This window comes from Musca autumnalis, unplaced genomic scaffold (assembly GCF_047663935.1).
Source record: "Musca autumnalis isolate F117 unplaced genomic scaffold, ASM4766393v1 scaffold_3, whole genome shotgun sequence".
Taxonomy (NCBI): domain Eukaryota; kingdom Metazoa; phylum Arthropoda; class Insecta; order Diptera; family Muscidae; genus Musca; species Musca autumnalis.
Window position 1 is genome coordinate 194,408,394 of NW_027411866.1, and position 21,526 is coordinate 194,429,919.

Genomic DNA, 21,526 nt, shown 5'->3' on the forward strand with positions numbered 1-21,526 from the left:
TTAGTTTAACTTCTAAAAGGCCCATATCGGTCCTCTCTAAAAAAGTTCAACATTTGTGTCTTAGTGCAGTCAATTTCTAATCCAGATTTTTGTCGGCAAGTTCAAATGCCCAAAAAGAGCCACAAGACCTTAAATACATTCGATCTGTCCGTAGGTGAAAGTTTCACTTCACATTGGCTGAGGGTATATATCAGTCGGGAAAGCCGACTGACACTTTTTTACTTGTTGTATTTTATTTTATTTTTTAAAATAGAAAAAAATTGTACAGTGGGCGTGAACACAAATTTCGCGATTTAATATTTAAAATCAATTTTTATCAATGATTGTACTCTTTGATTTTGTCGACATTTGTTATACTAAACTAGGATTAATTGCAAACATTTTATGTCCTATTTGATAGTGGGATTCGCATGCTTACTATTTTTCCTAAATTTTTTAAAATTTGTCAATAAAATTTTTCCTATATACCAACATGCAAAATATGTTACATTACCAAAAAAATTGGTAAATTAAGTAAAACTAATTCATTATTAACCCTTAATATCCTTGCTTCAAGTTTGAATTTCAATTGAAGTGGAGACCGCAAAATTGTGGAGTGGAGACCAGAAAATGTGCTCTAAGAATAGTAAAAACCCTAACAAATATAAAATTTTGTACCAAAATAAATAACTTTACATTTTATTATGTCTGGATTCTTCGTCTTGCTTTACCAACCTCAAATTATCTTGAAATGCCTGAATCAAACAAGCATTTTATATCCATACCATTTATATCCTGACATTCGACTAAAGATCGTGTTATTATGCACAGACTTCGCCTAATAAATTTTCTCATATTAGACAACATCGGCAAATTCTACGGTATGTTGAATAATGATTATGTTCCCCCGAGTGCACCTTAAAAGTATGGATCATTATACGCAGTGCGTCGCCAAGGCTACTAAGAATTATCCCAGACCCGTGCCCTGGCATCGAGGAAGAGTTGCTAACTATCAGACAGACTTCTTTAAACTCTTATCGAAAATTCAGATCCACGACATAACTCAATTACCATCTTTAACTTTGCTCACGACAAAATACCTGGCTTGGCACAGGTTACGTCGCACAGTGGATCAGAAATCGATTTTCCTGGCCAAAACCCCCATATTTTGTTGTCACCGATTTTTAATTTCTATATGGGATTCGATAGTTAACATATTGAAAGTAAGAAAATCAATAAATTAGTTCAGAAATATTGGAAGGTGCGGACGTGGCGTGCTCCTAAAGACGACAATATTTTCCGAATTTTGGAAAATACGTATTTTTTGCAAATTTCTGAAGAAAGAAATAGCTATTTCTCGGAAACAAAAACAGATATTGTGTTCATTGTTTCTTTATTGGGTAGATAGATAGGATTGATGTCTTTAAGAATCGTTTTAACAAATTTCCGTATCGTTTACACGAAGTAAGCTATTTTATTTTCCCTTGTGTACTAAATTTTAGTGAAATGTCAACTTTAGTGTACTAGAACTTTTAGGAAACAGCATGGAACTTTCATGGATTTTTTCAGTTTTTTGTTTGTTCTTCGAAAAATTCATGTAACACCGCGAAATATTCCTCGTATACCCCACATGTGGTATACAAAACTTCATATCTAGACGAGATAAAGCGATTTTGTCCGTCCATTAGAAATTGTACGCACGCTAAAGGCCGGAATTATGGACCAATCTTCACGATGGTGGTCGGGTTCAGACCAGAATATACCCCTATAGTTTTTGGCGATGATCGTGAAATATTTAGGGGATGAAATAAACCAAAAACGAAATTGTTATCCAATTTTGTAGCGGCTCTGGTAGTCTGATCGGCGGGAAATTGTAAGTGCGGTTTAGGTTTACGATAAAGAATATGCCTGCAGTTGTAGATAATGGTCAGATAATATTTAGAGGTTTAAATGGACCAAAACTTTTGTGTGAAAATTGGTAAAATTTTTAGTATATTGACTATATCTTTATTGCTGGAACACATGTTCCACCCACGTATGTTATATTTGAAAGTGGAACTTTTGACCTATCCGTTGATGCATATTGTAGCAATATATCGGTTAAATAGCAGAACTACTATTGTCGAACATATAAGTGGGTTACTTTATCGCTTTATTTTAACTACATTTACCGCATGCTAGGAAATGTCGCAATCATTATGGAAAAGTTTTCAAATCATGACAAAGAAAGTCCCAGTTTTTTTTTAAATTGATGCAAATTACAATTCTGACGTTTGTGTACCACCTTTGGTAAAAAGCAATGCAATATCTCGAAATATTAGTCGTTTTATACCTCAGCTTTTAGGCTAACGATGATTTATAAGACCAAATATGTGCCTAATTGAAATAATGGTTTTAAACTCCAAGTATATTTGGCGGAAATTCGTCTCAGACAATTTGTAGTCGATTTAGCCCTGTCTGTTCGTCTGCCTGGCTGGTGCAATCAAATTTTGAAGTTCGTAATATTTTTCTCGAAATTAGTTTAAGTTCGCAAAAATTCATTTCTTCTAGACCTATGTAGGGTTCGAATATGGACTATATAGGTCCCGACCTGCGGGTACCTCACACACAAAATTTGGGAAAAGTGCAGTGTGAGGACTCGTCTCGGATCTATTTGAAGCAAACTCGTGATACAAAACAATATTTTTTTTTTGAGGTTATATCTTCGTCAGCACAGCAGTAAAAGTCGCCTAATGCCATTTTTAAATTCTTTGGTTTCATTCTTAATACAAATTTTAAAAGAAAATATAACGTGTCGCAATAATATAAAATAAATTCCGTAAACTAAAACTAATGCTCAGGGCAAGTGGTGAGGGGTATCACATGGTCGGCCCGTCCGACTATAGCAATCTCTTACTTGTTAATATATAGGATGATATAAAAAACACTCATATTTTGATGAAAAATAGTAAAAAAATTCAAATGCTTAACGTTGACCTTGAATTCCTCTGCAACTACCATACCGAATTTGTCTAACAAAAAAGGAATTATGAAAATATCCCTATCCTTTGAAAAGTTACAGGATTTTGACGTAGTTGTGTCAAAACATTAATTTATCGAATACAAATTTATTAATTCAGAGGGAATCTTTCCAGTTGTTTAATATTAAATTGATTTGTTGCGTTAAAATGTTTATTTAGTCATAAATCGGGTTTCACAAATAAAACCTTGCTTAAACGTACAAGGGACATCATTCCATTTTAAATTATATGGGCTGTAAATATGAACACAATGTTCATTTCCTTTGTAATTATCCGGCTGTTTGTTCGCCCAATTTGAAAATGTCATACGTTTGCCAGACATTGACCAATAAAAAGGACGATTTTTTTCACCACTAACTTCAAGATCACTGGCACCGATCCATAAATTTGGTAGTGAACCTATATATGTATAATGCAATTCAAAAGATTAATTAAAAGTAAATATTAATTTAAAGCTACCTACCTTCAAATGAATTTCTAAGCAAAGCATCCAATGCATCACTTTTGGTAAGACTTTCAATTTCCACTAACCGCAAACCTCGCCGTTTACATTCATTTACGGCCTGGTGCCAATCGAACTGAAATATACATACAAATGAAATTAAAAATTTACATATATTTGTAAAGAGTATAAAACAAATAAGTATATAGATATATGAATTTTGCTTACATTTTGTTCTGCATCAATTAAATAAATATGTCCATCTTCAGCCTCTAACCAATTGGGTATGGCCTCAACAAATTTACTGAAAATTATATTGAAAATTAGAACACAAATACCGAATGTTGTTATAAAATTCATCTTCACAGATGTTTTGCTAGCAAATGGAAAAATTTGATGAGCTTTTATATTACCAACAACTCCAGCCATAGAGCATCATTGGTTTGATAACAAAAAAACTGATTTGAAGATAAAGATAAAAGAAAATTATTTCCTGTAAACATTGGCAATTTGTAATGACATTTATTATCAGCATATTTTGCGTCGTTAAAAAAGGTTGATATTTTACATAAGCCTAACCTTGAACTTGTTGCTTACTGTAACATTGTGCTTGTTTAAATCATTTTAAAGATAAGTTGAGTGATATTAAAAGTTCGACAACTTTTGATTATTATACAATCAACATTCCTGCTAATGTGTATATTAGGGCTATAACCAAAAAAATACCACACCAGTACCGTGGGAATTTTGTCCTGATAACGAAAACGCGTTTCTGAGATCGATTCGGTGAAAAAAGTTTCCGCACCGACTGCGATTACTAAAACCATTTGATATTTTTTCTACTTAAAATTTAGCTTTGTTTGAATAAATATTTATAGAAAACCAGCAAAATGCCCGCTACTTCGTATGCGAAAAAGGAAAAATATACAAATAAACAATACTTTATATGAAAATGGTGAACACTAACAATTTTCATGTATTAATACTTATTTTAATTGACATTTAATTTCATTTAAATACCGTTCGTAAACATTTAGTTAGAATTTCCAATAAAAAAAATCATTGCCGCATCCTCGAGTCAACATTTTAAATTTCAGTCCACGTTTCATTACAACGGTACGGGCAGTTTAAAAATTGTATCCACGTTTTCTAACCGAAATAGTTGTAATTTCGGAATTTGTGATTTAAAAATGTAGTTCCGCATTTCCAGCACCAGCTCAATACCTCAGCCCTCAACGACCTCCATACCCAATTTCGAAATTTGTATGCATTTAAGAAAACCTCTTATCTAAATACTAACACAGAACCTTATACAAATTCGAAATTTCAGCTATATCCCTTTATGCAACACCAAAACGGTACCAAATATAGCACTTATAATATGTAATAGTTTCAAAAATTACATCCCTATATCAAAAACTATATCGGAACAACGATACCCATTTACAGCTCTATCTGTTCTCCTAAAACCAAATTTAATGAATTTCCAAAACATCCTTCTAATCTCCACTCTATACCCCAACTGCTATCCTACTACCGAATTTCACAATTTCAGCTCTACCTCTTATGATACGTATGTATATCCACAATGACATACATAACTCAAACCTACACACCAGCAGCGACTATAGTAGCAAATTTCCGAATTCCATATACAAAATTTAGTACCATTTAATACTTTTCGTACGAAAGTACAAATTTTAATGACTAACTCAATCCTCCACTCCGGCAATAATCTTAATTCAATATTTGAGGATTTTAGCTCGATTCGTTGACCAAATCCAAATTTTATCACGTTAAGTATAATTTAGCACTTTTGGTACACATAAAAACGAATTTCAAAGTTTACTTAAATCCTTTACTCCAGCAGTAATCTTAATTCCAAATTTCAGTACCATTTAGTACTTTTTCGTTACCTAATAGTAAGTATTTCCCATATCATTTCAGCCATCAACGACCCTCATACCAAATTTCAGAATTTGTACGCATTAAAAAACTCCTTATATTATCGTTCATGCAATAACAAAGACGTTCCAAATTTAGTACTTTTCGTACACGTGGGTATTAAAAAAAATTACCTTCTTATATCAACGATTTATACCAACCGCGATTCTCATTTATAGCTCTATCAGTTCCCTCAAACCCAATTATAGTACTATACATATAAATACATAAGAACGAATTTCAAAAAAATTCCTGCCAACCCCTTTGCACAATAACAAATTATATCAAATTCTATACCATTTAGTACATTTTATAGTACGCATTTTCAAAACCATCACCATATCTTAACCCCACATACCAACCGTGACTCTAAGAACAAAGTTTAGAATTCCACCCGTTCCTGCACCCGATACAACATTTAGAACTCTTTAATACTTTTCGTAAATATGCCAATATTACACACCAATACTCACCCTAACTCCAAAAATACAGATTCCAGTTCCGTCCCTACACCCAACAACAAATTGAGTACCATTTAGTACTTTTCTTAAACTTATGGTACGTATTTTGTGAACCACATGTCTCAACCCTACACTATTATACAAAACAACAACAATAATCTTAATTACATTTAGTACTCTTCGTACCCATAAGTACGATTTTCCAAAACTACCTCAATTCTTCTCTTTAACAGTAACTTTAATTCCAAATACAGAGTTCCAGCTCTCTCCGTTCAACCATATCTATATTGTACGAAATTTAATACTTTTCGTAACCATAAATAGGAATTTTACAAAACTCCCTCAATCCTACAGGCCAACTGTAATCTAAATTCCAAATTTCAGGATTCCAGCGCTATCCGTCCCAAAATCAAATTGTACCAAATTTAATGCTATTTAGTACTTTTCATAACCATAAGTACGAATTTACAAACTTCCTCAATCCTACACTCCAAATGTAATCTTAATTCCAATTAGGATACCAGCTCTATTCCTTCACCCAAATCCAAATTGTACCAAATTTAGTACCATTTAGTACTTTCCGTACCCATAAGTACGAATTTCCAAAACAACCTCAATTCTACACTCCAACAATAATCTTAATTCTAAATTTCAGGATTCCAGCGCTATCGGTTCACACAAATCCAAAGTGTACCAAATTTAGTACCATTTACGAAAAGTATTTCTTACTCAAAAGTACAAATTTCCAAAACTTCCTCAATCATACAGTCCAACAATAATCTTAATTCAAAATTTCAAGATTCCAGCTCTATCCGTTCACCCAAATAGAAATTGTACCAAATTTAGTACCATTTCAACTTTTCGTATCCATAAGTATGAAATTGCAAAACTACATCAATCCTATACTCCAACAGTAATCTTAATTATAAATATCACGATTCCAATATTTCCACGAGACATAGATCAAGTTAGAATATGACCTATATAGATTCACAATGGCACCATGAGTAGCGGCTGGAGAGCACGATAACTCTTGAACGGATCAGCCGCATCAGATATCTCAATAACGGTAAAAACTACGAAGATATCATAAATGTCAATCTTGTAGAGATTTTTCATAGCTACAACATTTTTTTAGTCTCATTTCGATAGGACTTGCAGTTTCCAAGCAAAATCGTGAAAACCTAAAAACCCTAAAAATTTCAATTTGTTATTTTTTGTTTTTTTTTTGATTTTTCTCATCTATGAACATTGCAGTTTCAGAATCCGCAAAAACTTCCCAGGTGTAAGTACATTCCAATTAAATTTGTTTCAAGAGCACCGTGTGTATTATATATCTGTAGGCAAAGCCGACTGATACTTTTTAACTTGTTTTCCAAGAGATAATGTAGGTTGATATGGAATCATACAACACACAGTGGATCCACATGTATGTATCAAGCCAATGCGCCCGTTACAGCTATGTGCTGCTGCGAAGAGTGTTTTAAGAAACAACGAGCGTAACATTCACCCCCCTTACCCCTCTGGAGGGGGTATACGGTAAGAATTGTTTTAGGCTGTTAATACAAAATGACATGAACAAAGGTCGCGATTATGTTATGATGCAAAAATAGGCTTGGGGAAACAAAACAATCTTCAAAACAACGTAAAATCCAACCGATTTAGCGGATTAAAAAAACCAACATTTTTGTCTGAAAATTTTTAATATAGATCTTTTAGCGTTTTTCCTCGTAGACACATACCCGCCACGTAAGTCATATATGGAAGAAGAATGCTTGACCTTTCCATTGATGCCAATTATGTTAATCTACGCGGTCAGATAACAGAGTTATACCCTAATATATCCATAGAAACAATATTCTAGGGTAGCCTTATTCTGCGACCCACCATTCATAGTCTGGCACTAGATGACATCTGATTTTAATACTGAACAATCTTAAACCTATGGCCTACTTTGGAAAATTATTCCCGAGGTGGGCACTGGTTGGCATCATGACCAAAACCTTAGGTCAAATTTAAGTATATGATCGAATTGGCATTCCAAAATACACTAAGAAAATATGCAGCGAACTAGAATTCCACAACACGCTAAGACACTATTTTTTATAGAAAACTAAGCTATTACCTCATCCTTCAAAACCCACTATAATATTTTGTTATACCTATTAGTTTCGCGATATTTTGAATATATTTAATTGCACTTAAAATATAGGTTGTACTCACAACAAAAAATATTAGTCAAATGTTCCGAATTTTGAAGCTATTCTTAAAAAGATCGTGTTCGAATGAAACGAAAACTAATATATTTTTAAAAAGGTCCATGTCATAGCCGTCAGAGTTGCCAGATGTTGTACCAAACTTTTGACATTCATTTTTTTATTTTTGGCCAATGGGTGGATACATACACTGTGCAACGGTTCCATTCAATTTCGGTATTTGTAAACATTCAGTAAATTTTCAACAAAATAAAAACGCGGCTATATCTGTTGTACTATTAAAGCATTCCCGCTGTACATGCATCACGCGTTTTTTAGTGCACCAATTGTGGAACCCACAAAATTTTACTAAAAAGGCTCGTGTCGATTGGTGAAAAGTAATTTTGAAAAAATACGATCGAGGTGCTTTGAAATACATTCAACCATTATGCTATATTTCACGGGTGGTTAGACCGATCTAACTTTAATCCTAATCAACATTTTTGTCGCCAAATTCAAATGTCCAACCAGCTAGGAAAGGATCAAAGTCGGGCGGGGCCGACTATATAATACCCTACACCACTGTGAATATGTAAAATATATGTGGGAGCTTAATCAAAATCAGAACAGATTTTTATAATTTTTCACATTTATTTGTAGACCAAATTCCTTCACATAGTCCAAATTTCATCAAAATGTGACATATATAACGTGTTTCGTGCATCAAATACCTCAAATCCGTCGAAAATATATATGGGAGCTATATCCAAATCTGAACCGATTTCGATATGATTTGCCACAGTTGTTTCTAGACTAACCACCGTCACACATTCCAAATTTCATTGAAATCGGACATATATAGCGTGTTTCGTGCACCACATGCCTTAAATCGGGCGAAGATATATATGGGGGCTATATCCAAATCTGAACCGATTTTTACCAAAATAAATAGCGTTCGTCCTTTGGCCAAAAAAACTATCTTCCCCAATTTTCATGCGATTCGGACAATAAATGCGACCTGTACTTTGTTTACAAAAATACATGGACAGGCGGACAGACGAACAGACAGACGGACATGCGTAAATCGACTCAGAAAGTGATTCTATGTATATCCCTAGAAGGAACTATGGGTCTATCTCGTTTCCTTTTGCATGTTACAAACTAATGCACAAAGACATAATACCCCTTCCCACAAGGTGGTGCAGGGTATAAAAAGTGTCACAAAATTCTGAGAAGACCCTAAATCCCTGAGAAGATTCAAGTCCCAGCCAAGCTCAGTCTGTTTTTTTTTTTTTTTTTTTTTGAAATTTTGCCTACTTGGGCGAAGATCGTTTTTAATAATTTTTATTAATTTTCTTTTCTTTTTTATTAATTTTACTTTGAAAATCCATAGAGCCATTTTTGATGACAAATATTCCCATTTCCATTATTAGGAAAGAAATATATACAGTGGCATTCGTATGTATATTCTTGATAAGGGTAAAAGTCTGAGTCGATCTAGGTATGTCCGTCCGTCTGTGATAATCAATGGAGCATCCAGAAAAAAGAGATTGGGCTCTGAAATTTAGGAAAGATCCGTCTATCGGACCACGTTTTGGTATGGTACCGATATGTGCATTACGGCTATAACCAAAAAAATACCACCACATAGCCGTGTAGAGCATGGAAAACTATTATGAAATACGGTGTAAATTTTTCTCTATCTTATCTGTGATAACAACATATTTGCTTTTCATTAAAATTTTTATTTTTTGTAATCTAATTTAAAATCATTATCAAACCGTTCTGGACCAATTTGTTCTCAAATCGCGCCATTTCGGAGCATATTAGGAACTTTTGACACTATTGCAATTTTTGGTTTTTCTTTATAAACTCGTGAATTTTATGTTTATATTTTTTGTACCTATCGGACAAGAGAATATGGGGTCATTTGCAACGAATTAGCTCAAGTTACAGGCTGTTTTTGTTGACTTTGCCTGTATTTGTTTTCTATAAATATTTTTTCAGACAAAGTTATTTTAAATTTTTAAATAGAAAAAAATATGAAAACGGCTTTAGTAATCGCAGTTGGTGCGGATACTTTCTTCACCGAATCGATTTTAGAAACTCGTTTGCGTTATCAGGACAAAATCCCCTACACGGTAGTGGTGTTGTATTTTTTTAGTTATAGCCCTATGTAGAAGCATCCCTTCTTTTAAAAACGGTCTATAAAATCACCCTTGCTTTTATGTGGCCCCACCTAAGAATATATTGCACCACCTAGGATTAAAAATTAAAAAAAAAAATAATAATAATAATAAATAAAATTAATAAAAAAGTACAAAAAAACTTCAAGGTACTTGAAATAGAGTCAAACCATTACATGGGGGCAATACCAAAACGTGGACTGATATAGCCAATCTTCGAACTTGACCTGCCTATGCAAAAAAGACACTCGGGTGTCTTCTCAATTATTGCGGACGCTAGAGTGATTAAAACAGACGGACAGATAGACGGACTTGCCTAGATCGTCTTAAAATTTTATCCTGATCAAGAATATATACTTTATAGGGTCACAAATGATTAGTTCGATGTGTTACGAACAGAAAAACAAACTTAATATATCCTCCATACTATGGTGGAGGGTATAAAAAAGAACAAATATTTGCACGACCAGTAACATGTGGGAAATTTTGTCCTAATAATGAAAACGCGTTTCTAAGATCGATTCAGTAAAAAAAGTTTCCGACCCGAGTGCGATTACTAAAACTCTTTTGATATTTTTTCTACTTAAAATTTTAAATTAGCTTTGTTTGAATAAATATTTATAGAAAATAAATACAATTCTCACAGGCAACGTCATTAAAAACGGTCTGTAACTTTCGCGAATTTGTTGCAAATGACACCATATTCTCTTGTCCGATAGGTACAATAAATATAAACATAAAATTCGCGAGTTTTTAAAAAAAACAACAAAATTGAAATATTGTCAAAAGTTCCTAATATGCTCTGAAATGCAGCGATTTGATAACAAATTGGTCCAGAATGGTTTGATATTGATTTTAAATTAGATTTAAAAAAACACAAATTTTAATAAAAAGCGTATATGTCATTATAACAATTAAATTAAAAAAATGCATTACTAAACTTCAATGCATTTGGTGCGGAAACTTTTTTCGCGATAGAGAAAAAATTACGCCTTATTTCATAATAGTTTTTCATGCTCTACACGGTTATGTGGTGGTATTTTTGATATTTGCAAAAAAGTGCAAAAAGTTATATCCCTAATGTGCATCCTTTTGTATAGGCCCAATATAACGACACCGACCTACTTCAGATATTTAAACGTTTTTAGCTAAATTTTCCGGCCGAATTAGAAGTATTTTCGGATTTCCGGTTTATTGTGGCCAGAAAACTTCTCCAGCAAATGTTAAGTTCATTGTCAATGTTTTGGTATAGGTCTAAAATGGTATAAACTGATTTAAATTGTTTTAAAAGTTGTATATACATTATACAACGTAGAAGTTGAGTGATACCAAGCAACGCTCCTGACTGGCTTTAACATGGCAAAGCTCAGGATTTATCTTCGTCTAACTAAATTGATGATCAAATAACTACAGCTTGGTATTTATATGCATGGGCAAACGAGCCGAATAATCTACCAAATATCAACGTGATATTTTTTCTTCTGAAGATGATTATTTAAATACGAATAAGTGTTTGAATTTGAGATATGCAGTGGATAAATCTATCGTTGGTACACAATACTTCATTCAGTAATGTCCACCAATGCTGGTACAATAATTGTTGAACGATTTTCAAAATCGAAAAATGAAGATATTTTCTAAAATAAAACAACAAGACTAATTTAAATAAATTTATTTTTTTGTTTTTTTTTTTTTTTTTTGGTAATATACACATTGTTGAAAAGTTACAGGCCAAAAAAGAGGATGTTGTAATATTTTAAGAAAAAATTCCACTAATTTTAAAGTTTCTCATGGAGTTATGCGGTAAAGAAGGAGGAGAAGATTAATATCATTAAAAACGTATTTTCCAAAGTTTTGAAATCAACAGGAGAAAGCAGTGATTTCTTTTAAAACAATACAATAATTTGTTCGTCTGGTTAAATTGTTTTAACACACACAAGCACAATTGATTTGGTTGGTTAGTTTACTTTTTTTAGAACAAAGTTACGAATGGTTTTGCGTCATTTTCTGTTTTATTTGTGATAATATACAAAATGTTTGCTTGATTTGCTTTTGCGTTGATAAATCAGCCGATTTCTTGCTGGTTTTACAGTTATGGTGTCTGTTTATAATTTACTACCTTACACTCTGAGACAGCACTTGATGGAAAGGATTACGTATGTATTCACATTTATACATAAAATAAATAAAAACAAGTAAAAAAGAATCAGTCGGCTTTGGTCTTTTTAGAATTTTGTGTCCATTTTGTACCTTTGAACTTGCCGACGATAATGTGGATTAGGATTAAAGTTTTGCGGAGGGGCTACTTAAATGAATAGACGACATAGGAAGTGGATCTGATTTTGAGAGTCATATCTTTTTGATATATATTGGTCACACTAGTTATTTCAGTGGGTCATCTTATAACTTTTGGACCAGTATGCCAGGAAGCATGGACTTGTCCACGGAAAACATAATATGACTGTAACCAGCAGGACCACAATGAACAGCATCGGCATTCATTTCCAAAGCATCTTCGAGACCCTAAACTGCGTTTCGACACGAATGTTGAACTTTCGTGGGGGAGGTACCCTAAGGGAAGAAGAAGTTTTCTTGCTCTCCAGCGACGACATACATATAGGGGTTTTTACACCTTTCGGGCCGTTCCCTTAAGAAGTACGGACTTCCCCCTGAAAAACATTTATCGTCGTAATTGAGTGTCTCGAGAGCAGGTCTTAAAGTGAACCTATCCGAAAATTTTGTGTGGGAGGTACCCGAGGGAGTGGACAAATATAGCCCATATTTAAACCTGATCTATATCTGGTAGATGTATTAAGATGTGTAAAGTGTGGACCAAATCGTCCACTCCCTTCAAGAGTTATCGTGCGCACAATTTTTCCGAACATTTTTGAACTTTTGTGGGGGAGGTACCTGAAGGAATGGTCCGATTTGGATTATCTTCGAACATAAACTATGTTTGGACAAAATATTACGAAAGCCAAATTTTGGACTGAATCGAGAGTTATTTGCGCTCAAACCATTACATGCTTTGTCATAGGGGCTTTTTGCAACTTTCAGGCTATTTTCTCAGGAAATATGGGCTTCCTCCAGATGAAACTTGCACCGTCGTATAGAGGGCACTGAATATAAGTTGCTACAACCAAAATCTAAGCGATTCGTGACCAGGCCCTAAACATAAATTTTCCGAAATTTTGTGTGGGAGGTACACGAAGGAGTGGACCTATTGAGACCATATTGGAACCTCATATTTCTCTTGTAGAAAGTTTACGCTAAACAAAGCATGGACCAGAACGATCTCTCCTTTCAAGAGTTATCGTGCGCACAAACTTTTCGAACTTTTGTGGGGGAGGTACCAGAAGGAGTGGACTGATGTAACTCATCTTCGAACTTAAACTACGTTTGGGCAAAATATTACGAAAGCCAAAATTTGAACCGAATCGGTTCATCCGTTCGAGAGTTATCGTGCGCTCCAGCCAACAGGACAGACAGACAGGCAGACGGACATGGCTAGATCGACTCCAAATTGTCTGAAACACATTACGTCCAAACATACTTGGGGTCTAAAACCATTATTTCGATGAGGCACATTTTCATCGTATCAAAGTGTATATACCCTCCTTAGCCTAAAGGCTGAGGGTATAAATAGAGGACATAGAGTACGTCCAATGGAAAAAGAGAACAAATAGAGTACGTTGAAAAACAGAGTACGTGCACCTAAAATAAAGTACTGTACTCTATAATAGAGTACGGTTGGTCACGGTAGATATAAGACATAATTTTCAGAACTTCATATACATAATTTTGACACTGGTGTACCTATAGAATACACTGAAAGAAAAATCTACGTAATATGAATGAAATCCTACATCGTATCAATGAAATTTGTCATTGATTTTGAGCCAACGTAGAGCTTCATTGAATAAATGAAAAAAGTTTCATTGAGTTTCATTGAAGTAAAATTAACTCCTTCATTTATGCAATGAAATACTTTCATTGTTGTAATGACGCTTCTTCATTTATGCAATGAAGCCTTACGTTGGCTCAAAAACCAACGACAAATTTCATTGGTATAACGTAGGATTTCATTCATGTTATGAAGTCATTTCATACTCACGTAATGAACAAATATGAAGTCAATGCTAAATATGTTTATTTAATTTTATTGCAATTAGTTTTGACCATTAATACAACAAGTCATATTTAATACCTCAGGTATTAAACACATTAATGATAGTATTGGGCGTTGTCATCTGTAAGTAAAATTGAAACAATAAACAAATTGCTAACAAATTGACTGGTTTTCTAAACAATAACTTACCTCCATCTTTTGCAGCTGAGTCATCCCCTGTGTACGTCCACGATGTTAGGATATAGCATTTTTTCTTCAGGGAGTAGTGCTTCATTGGCCACGGACAGTCTCCGTAATTCCACTGATCATTGGATTTTCTATTTTTTATCTCCATTGCAACTATAAATGAAAATTAAAAAAAGTAAATAAACGAACACATAAAAACTACAAAAAATAATTTAACCAATATTTGAATTTTCATTTCACATTATTTAACACTTCATGCTTACTTTCAGCGAAGTTAATGATCCTTTTGAGCGTTGTCATCTGTAAGCAAAATTGAAAACCATAAAATAGGGGTGTCTTTTTACGTGATAATTTGTAATAATTATTACTAATGTTACTAATTTTGACAGTTGTATAAGGGAAAAGTTGCTGAAAAAAATGTTTCAGCAACATTTAGTAAGTAAAAAGACACACCTAATAATTTAGGTAATTTATCTTTTCTTTCTAAACATTAACTCGCCTTTATCTTTCGCCGTTGGACAGAAAACTATACAACAATACAACATTTTCTTTTTCTAAGTGAGAGATGCTTCGTAGGCCAATGGTAACAGATTCTCCGCCATTCCACTCATCTTTAGATTTTCTATTGAATGCTTCCATTACAAGAAAAATATAAATGAAAATTCACTTAAAAGAACAACTGAATACCTAAAAATAATATTTACATTTTCTTTTCATGTTGAACACATCACAGTTTTTAAAGTTGAAAACACCAGACGTAAAATAACTTTTTTTTCATCCACACTTGACTGTGGTTTAGTGCAAACTAAAACAATGTTATTGAACATCTTTTGATGTAGCTAAGAAAGCGGTGGTTGTCTTGCCAACACGTGTTTTTCCACAAATCGAATTCAATGAACGACAATACAAACAATAACACTGTGCAGCAGCATTTTTGGGGGGTGGAAAATTTCTTTTGGAGATGAAAGCCCTTGATGAGTATACTAAGAACCCAAAAGGAAATTTTCGCCATAGGTCAAGTTTCTGAGATATCGCGCGATGAAGTTTTTGATTTTTTCCCTATAATACTTTGGAAAATAGCTCCATATCTCCGTTTGGCGCTGTTGTAGCTTCATTTTGAGGTGACATGTCTTCAGTCAAATCCATTGGTGAATCTTTTTGTAGAACATTTCATTCTTCTAACTCAATGCCTTTCATGTCCTTTTCGTCCTTTATTTCTTGAACCGTAGTGAAAGTACCACAAGATGAGATTTTTCAGCATACAAATATTCTACAAATATGTTGCTCAGAAGATTTTATGTACGGTTCTCTTTGACAACTAATCGATTTTGTCCCGTTTTCATTGTCCTTTTTGACATTTAATCGGTTTTGGTTCAGAAATAAACTAAGTTTTGTTTTTCTGTATATTCGTCATTGGGTATTTATTGGTATGTACACATAACTATTGGTTATTGCTTATGTAGACATCTGGGGTGCTTCTGAAATATTTACCACAAATAGCTATTGTAATGATGAACACGTTAATAACAAATTTTCTTGGAGGATAGATCCGGTTATCTCAATTTTTGAACCGGATATTCCGACATTAAAACCGATTTTTGAACCGGTTTTAAGTAACCGATTAAACTTATATATATACCGTTAAAAAGCTTATAGATTTGTCAATCAAACTAAATTATTTCGCTGCTGAAAACGTTGTTAGTTGCAGTTCTAGAACAAAAAACCGTTTTAATGAACCGTTTTTAAGGAAAAATATCAATACGCGCAAATATGGAGATCAAAGGCTGGGGGGCGAAAAATTCTTTTTGGCGATGAAAGTCGATGAAGGTAATATTACGAACCCGGAAGGACAGTTATGCCTTAGGTCAAACTTCTGAGTTATGACGCGATCAAATTTCGTTAAGTTTTTTGTCATGTAGGTATGTATAGTTTGTCAATAAATTAATTTCGCTATAACTCAGAAGTTTGACCTACGGCATAACTGTCCTTCCGGGTTCGTAATATTACCTTCATCGACTTTCATCGCCAAAAATAATTTTTCGCCCCCCAGCCTTTGATCTCCATATTTGCGCGTATTGATATTTTTCCTTAAAAACGGTTCATTAAAACGGTTTTTTGTTCTAGAACTGCAACTAACAACGTTTTCAGCAGCGAAATAATTTAGTTTGATTGACAAATCTATAAGCTTTTTAACGGTATATATATAAGTTTAATCGGTTACTTAAAACCGGTTCAAAAATCGGTTTTAATGTCGGAATATCCGGTTCAAAAATTGAGATAACCGGATCTATCCTCCAAGAAAATTTGTTATTAACGTGTTCATCATTACAATAGCTATTTGTGGTAAATATTTCAGAAGCACCCCAGATGTCTACATAAGCAATAACCAATAGTTATGTGTACATACCAATAAATACCCAATGACGAATATACAGAAAAACAAAACTTAGTTTATTTCTGAACCAAAACCGATTAAATGTCAAAAAGGACAATGAAAACGGGACAAAATCGATTAGTTGTCAAAGAGAACCGTACATAAAATCTTCTGAGCAACATTTTTGTAGAATATTTGGATGCTGAAAAATCTCATCTTGTGGTACTTTCACTACGGTTCAAGAAAAAAAGGACGAAAAGGACATGAAAGGCATTGAGTTAGAAGAATGAAATGTTCTACAAAAAGATTCACCAATGGATTTGACTGAAGACATGTCACCTCAAAGTGAAGCTACAACAACGCCAAACGGAGATATGGAGCTATTTTCCAAAGTATTATAGGGAAAAAATCAAAAACTTCATCGCGCGATATCTCAGAAACTTGACCTATGGCGAAAATTTCCTTTTGGGTTCTTAGTATACTCATCAAGGGCTTTCACATTCAAAAGAAATTTTCCACCCCCCAGACTTTGAGTTCCATTTTGTGTCACAGTGTAACAAAGAACTGAGAAGACCATTCTTTTTAATGTGGATGAATATTTATGTATACCAACGCCAATCGGCGACAGTAGCGAATTTTCGTACAGTTGATGACGTTTCTGCTAGTTTTGACAAATATTCATGCATACATATTTATTTTATATGTGATTCTATACATATGTATGTAGCCAACATATAAATGTGTTCTTTTTATGATTGTCAAAAATTTAATTTGTTTAATAAAGACAAAATAATTAGAAGACTAATTTTATAAATTAACACATTTACAAAGAATGCAAAACGCAAAAAGCAATTTTTAAAAATGTTTCATTTATTTAATGAAACTCTTTCATTTATCTAATGAAACTCTTTCATTTATTTAATGAAACGGTTTCATTCGTTATTAGAGCAAATCAAACACATCGAATATATACATTTTTCGCCATTTTTTTAAAGATGTTTGCGTACTAGTGTTTTTAGCCCATTCTATTTAGTTTGAATTCAAAACATACATATTTTTTTTTTAAATTTATAGAAATTAAAATTTTCATTGCATCAATGAAATCCGTTTCGTTTATACAATGAAACCAAAAATTATGGAATTTTAAATAACGTAAAGTTTCATTCCATGAATGACACATTTCATTATATTAATAGAACGTTTCATAGCATCAATGAAAAATAATCAATGAAACCCGTTCATTGATACAACGAAGCATTTTTCTTTCAATGTAAAGAGTTTGTTCTGTTATATACAAAGTTGGGACTGAGTTTATTATCTATTGTTGGTTTATATGGATTTACCGTTCTTTATCGTCTCGTGATGTCATAGGAAATGTTTACATTATTAAAACTTAATTACACATATAGACAGCAAGGCAATAATAAAGCAACAAAACTCGTATTGATATAAATTTTATATTAAACTTAAATCCAAATAATAACAGATAATCACTATACATATCTGAAATTTACAATAAATCATATTGTCAAGTATTTGTAATAAATACCCATCGGCCGCGTTTTAACAGTTCAGTTTACTTTGAAAATTAATCGTGAACAAAATGAACTTCTTCAAAGTAATAGTACTATTTTTTTGCGGATTGGCAGTACTTTCGAAGTCAGCCCATGCAGATCCAAAATTTCAGCGTGGAATTTATGGTGGCGGTTATTACATCGAAAGCACTAGTAAGGTTCGTTGACGAAGAAAGTAGAATGTTAAATATTTTTATTGTCGTCTCTGTTTTAAATTTTGGAAATATATTATCCAATTTTTCATTCAGTAAATATAATATGCAAAATTTAAATTAGTTGCATATAACACAATTTTCACTTTGGAGCAACAATTTCTTGCTCCATCTGTTCATTGTCAGAATGATTTTGAACATAAATACGACAACATTTTATTTACTGCAAAACTGACATTTGTCCTATCAGTCAACATTTAAGAACATTATGGGGGTTATCGTGAACGGCAATTCCCCGTGAATTTTTTCACTTTCTCCCTTAAGTTGCAACGGCGGAAAAACAAAACTCACGGGGAAATTCCATTGATGATAACCCCCTATAACATAAATTTTTCACAATTTAGATAAATTGGTTTCAAGCTTCACACGAATGCGCTCGTAAGGGGAGGAAACTTGTTGAAGTTCAGAACAATAGTAAGCATTTGGATGTAACAAATGCATTGCGTTCATATATAGGTACGTATGTATACCCATCACAACTGGTTTCTTTGTGCTTCGAAAACATTTTCAACGAAGAACTTATACCTAATGTTTTTAATGAAAATATCAATTTATTATTTATGATCAGGAAGTCGCGGGATATTCTGGATAGGAGCCAATGATGAATACAAAAGCAGTTCTAAAAATCGCCCTTTTTATTGGTCATCATCAGGCGATCGTGTAATATACACACATTGGATGTGGGATGAGCCAAACAATCACAAGGGTAAACAACATTGCATAACCATAGACTCTCTCGAATGGAACGATAAGGACTGCACAGAAAATTATGGATTTATATGTGAATAAATTTGATATTCTGGAACTTTATAAAATAAATCTGAAGTTACGACTTATAAAAAATTGTGTACCTATTTACGATTTGTGATGCAATTTTATGGGATTTAATCTTCTAATTGGTTGTAACTTGTATTTTGAGATTTCAAAAAAACATTTTTATTATAAACTGTGTCTATATTGGTCCACTTTGTGGAGTTTTAAAGGAATTAGTCCCATATGCCCACCGCATTGGTTGTAGATTTGAGATTTTGTGTTTCCAGAGGACAGAAAAAATGTTACCAAAAAACTCTATATAGGTCAAAAAGTTGGTATAATCCCCATATAACGGTATCGCCGCACAGTGATGCCGCTTTGGACAAAAATCGAAAAATGTGATGTTAACTTGTCTATATGTATGTTAACATTTCTTTCTTACAGTAAACACATCAGACACTACGAATCTGAAAGTATTATGTGGATATGTGCATCCATAATTAAGTTATATTATAGCTCTTTAAATATGAACAAGTAAAAAAGTATCAGTCGGCTTGGCCGACAGAGATATACCCTCGGCCTGTGTATATTGAAACAATTTTTTCCCAAAAAACGTATGTATTTAGAGAGCTTTGAAAATTTTGTTCGTATGAAAAGACAAAAATTATGATTAGGATTAAAGAACAAAAGTTTTGCGGAGGAAATACTTAAAGGAATGGATCGATATTGACCATTATGGAAGTGGATCTCCAGCCACTACATATGGTGCCATAGGGGGTTTTTACACCCTTCGGGCTGTTTGCTCAAGAAGTGTGGATTTGCCCCTGAAAAAAATTTTAACATCGTAATTGGGTCAGCGGATGCAAGTTGCTTCAACAAAAATCAAAGTCATTCGATAGCAGGTCTTAAAGTGAACTAAGGCCAAATTTTGGACCCAATCGGCAGATCCGTTCGAGAGTTATCTTGCGCTCCAACCACATCACACGGTGTCATAGAGGTTTTGTGCAACTTTCAGGCTATTTTCTCAGGAAGTATGGACTTGCCCCTGATGAAACTTGTACCGTCGTATGGCGGGCAGTGAATGCAAGTTGCTAAAACAAAAATCAAAGCGGGAGCAGGTCCTAAACTGAACTTATCCGAAATTTTGTGTGGGAGGTACCCGAAGGAGTGAACCGATTGAGCCCATATTGGAACCTCATCTAAGTCTGGTAGACATTTCACGAGTTGCAAATGATGGACCAAATCGGTTGCTTCCTTCAAGAGTTGTCGTAAGTACAAATTTTCCGAACATTTTCGAACTTTTGTGGGGGAGGTACCGGCATGAGTGGACCGATATAACCCATCTTCGAACTTAAACTAAGTTTGGACAGAATGTTACGAAAGCCAAATGTTGGACCGAATCGGTTGATCCGTTCGAGAGTTATCGTGCGCACCAGCCAGACAGACAGACGGACGGACATTGCTCAATCGACTCCAAATTGTCTGAAACAAATTTTATCCAAACATACATGGGGTCTAAAACCATTATTTCGATGAGGCACATTTTGACCGTATGAAAGTGTATATACCATCGTTAGCATAAATGCTGAGGGTATAAAAATGCCTAATAGAAGTCGTTTGCATTTTCAGTGTTGTGCTGCATTTTAAGAACCATTTCTACAAAGTTCGCATATTCTAGAAATCTATCACACTGCGGTCTCAGAACTTTGTTAATTCGCACCTTCGCATTTTTTATTTCGCACAGTGTAATTGACTTTTAGAAGTTAATTTCAGCATTTTCTTAAACATACATTCATGCATGTCCGAATGTCCGTCTATGTATTTTTGTAAACAAAGTACAGGTAGCATTTACAATCCAAGTGAAAATTGAGGATGGCTATTTATTGTCCAAAGGAAGAAAGGTATTGTTTTTGATGAGATTCAGATTTAATGTATTTGATGCACCAAATACGCCAAATCTCTCCTTATTCGATGAAATTAAAATTTTAAAATTACATTGACATCGGTCTAGATTCGGATATAGCTTATCTATATATTTTTTTGACAATTTGAGGTATTTGACGTACCAGAA

At 33.6% G+C, this 21,526-nt stretch overlaps 2 protein-coding genes across 2 annotated transcripts; one reads left to right on the top strand and one right to left on the bottom strand.

Annotated features, from left to right (window-relative positions):
* Positions 1–3,150: 3,150 nt before the first annotated feature.
* On the bottom strand, positions 3,151–18,394 carry LOC141398391 (lectin subunit alpha-like). Its single transcript, XM_073975677.1, has 4 exons — positions 18,260–18,394; positions 3,670–3,745; positions 3,463–3,577; positions 3,151–3,398 (listed from the first exon to the last, which is right to left on the bottom strand). Exons 1-4 carry the CDS (start codon positions 18,283–18,285, stop codon positions 3,151–3,153), a joined length of 465 nt encoding a protein of 154 aa, XP_073831778.1. The 5' UTR covers positions 18,286–18,394.
* An 82-nt stretch (positions 18,395–18,476) lies between these two features.
* On the top strand, positions 18,477–19,539 carry LOC141396869 (lectin subunit alpha-like). The gene is made up of 3 exons (XM_073972550.1): positions 18,477–18,648; positions 19,047–19,158; positions 19,271–19,539. The coding sequence occupies exons 1-3, from the start codon at positions 18,520–18,522 to the stop codon at positions 19,489–19,491; spliced, it is 462 nt and encodes a 153-aa protein (XP_073828651.1). The 5' UTR covers positions 18,477–18,519; the 3' UTR covers positions 19,492–19,539.
* Positions 19,540–21,526: the final 1,987 nt, after the last annotated feature.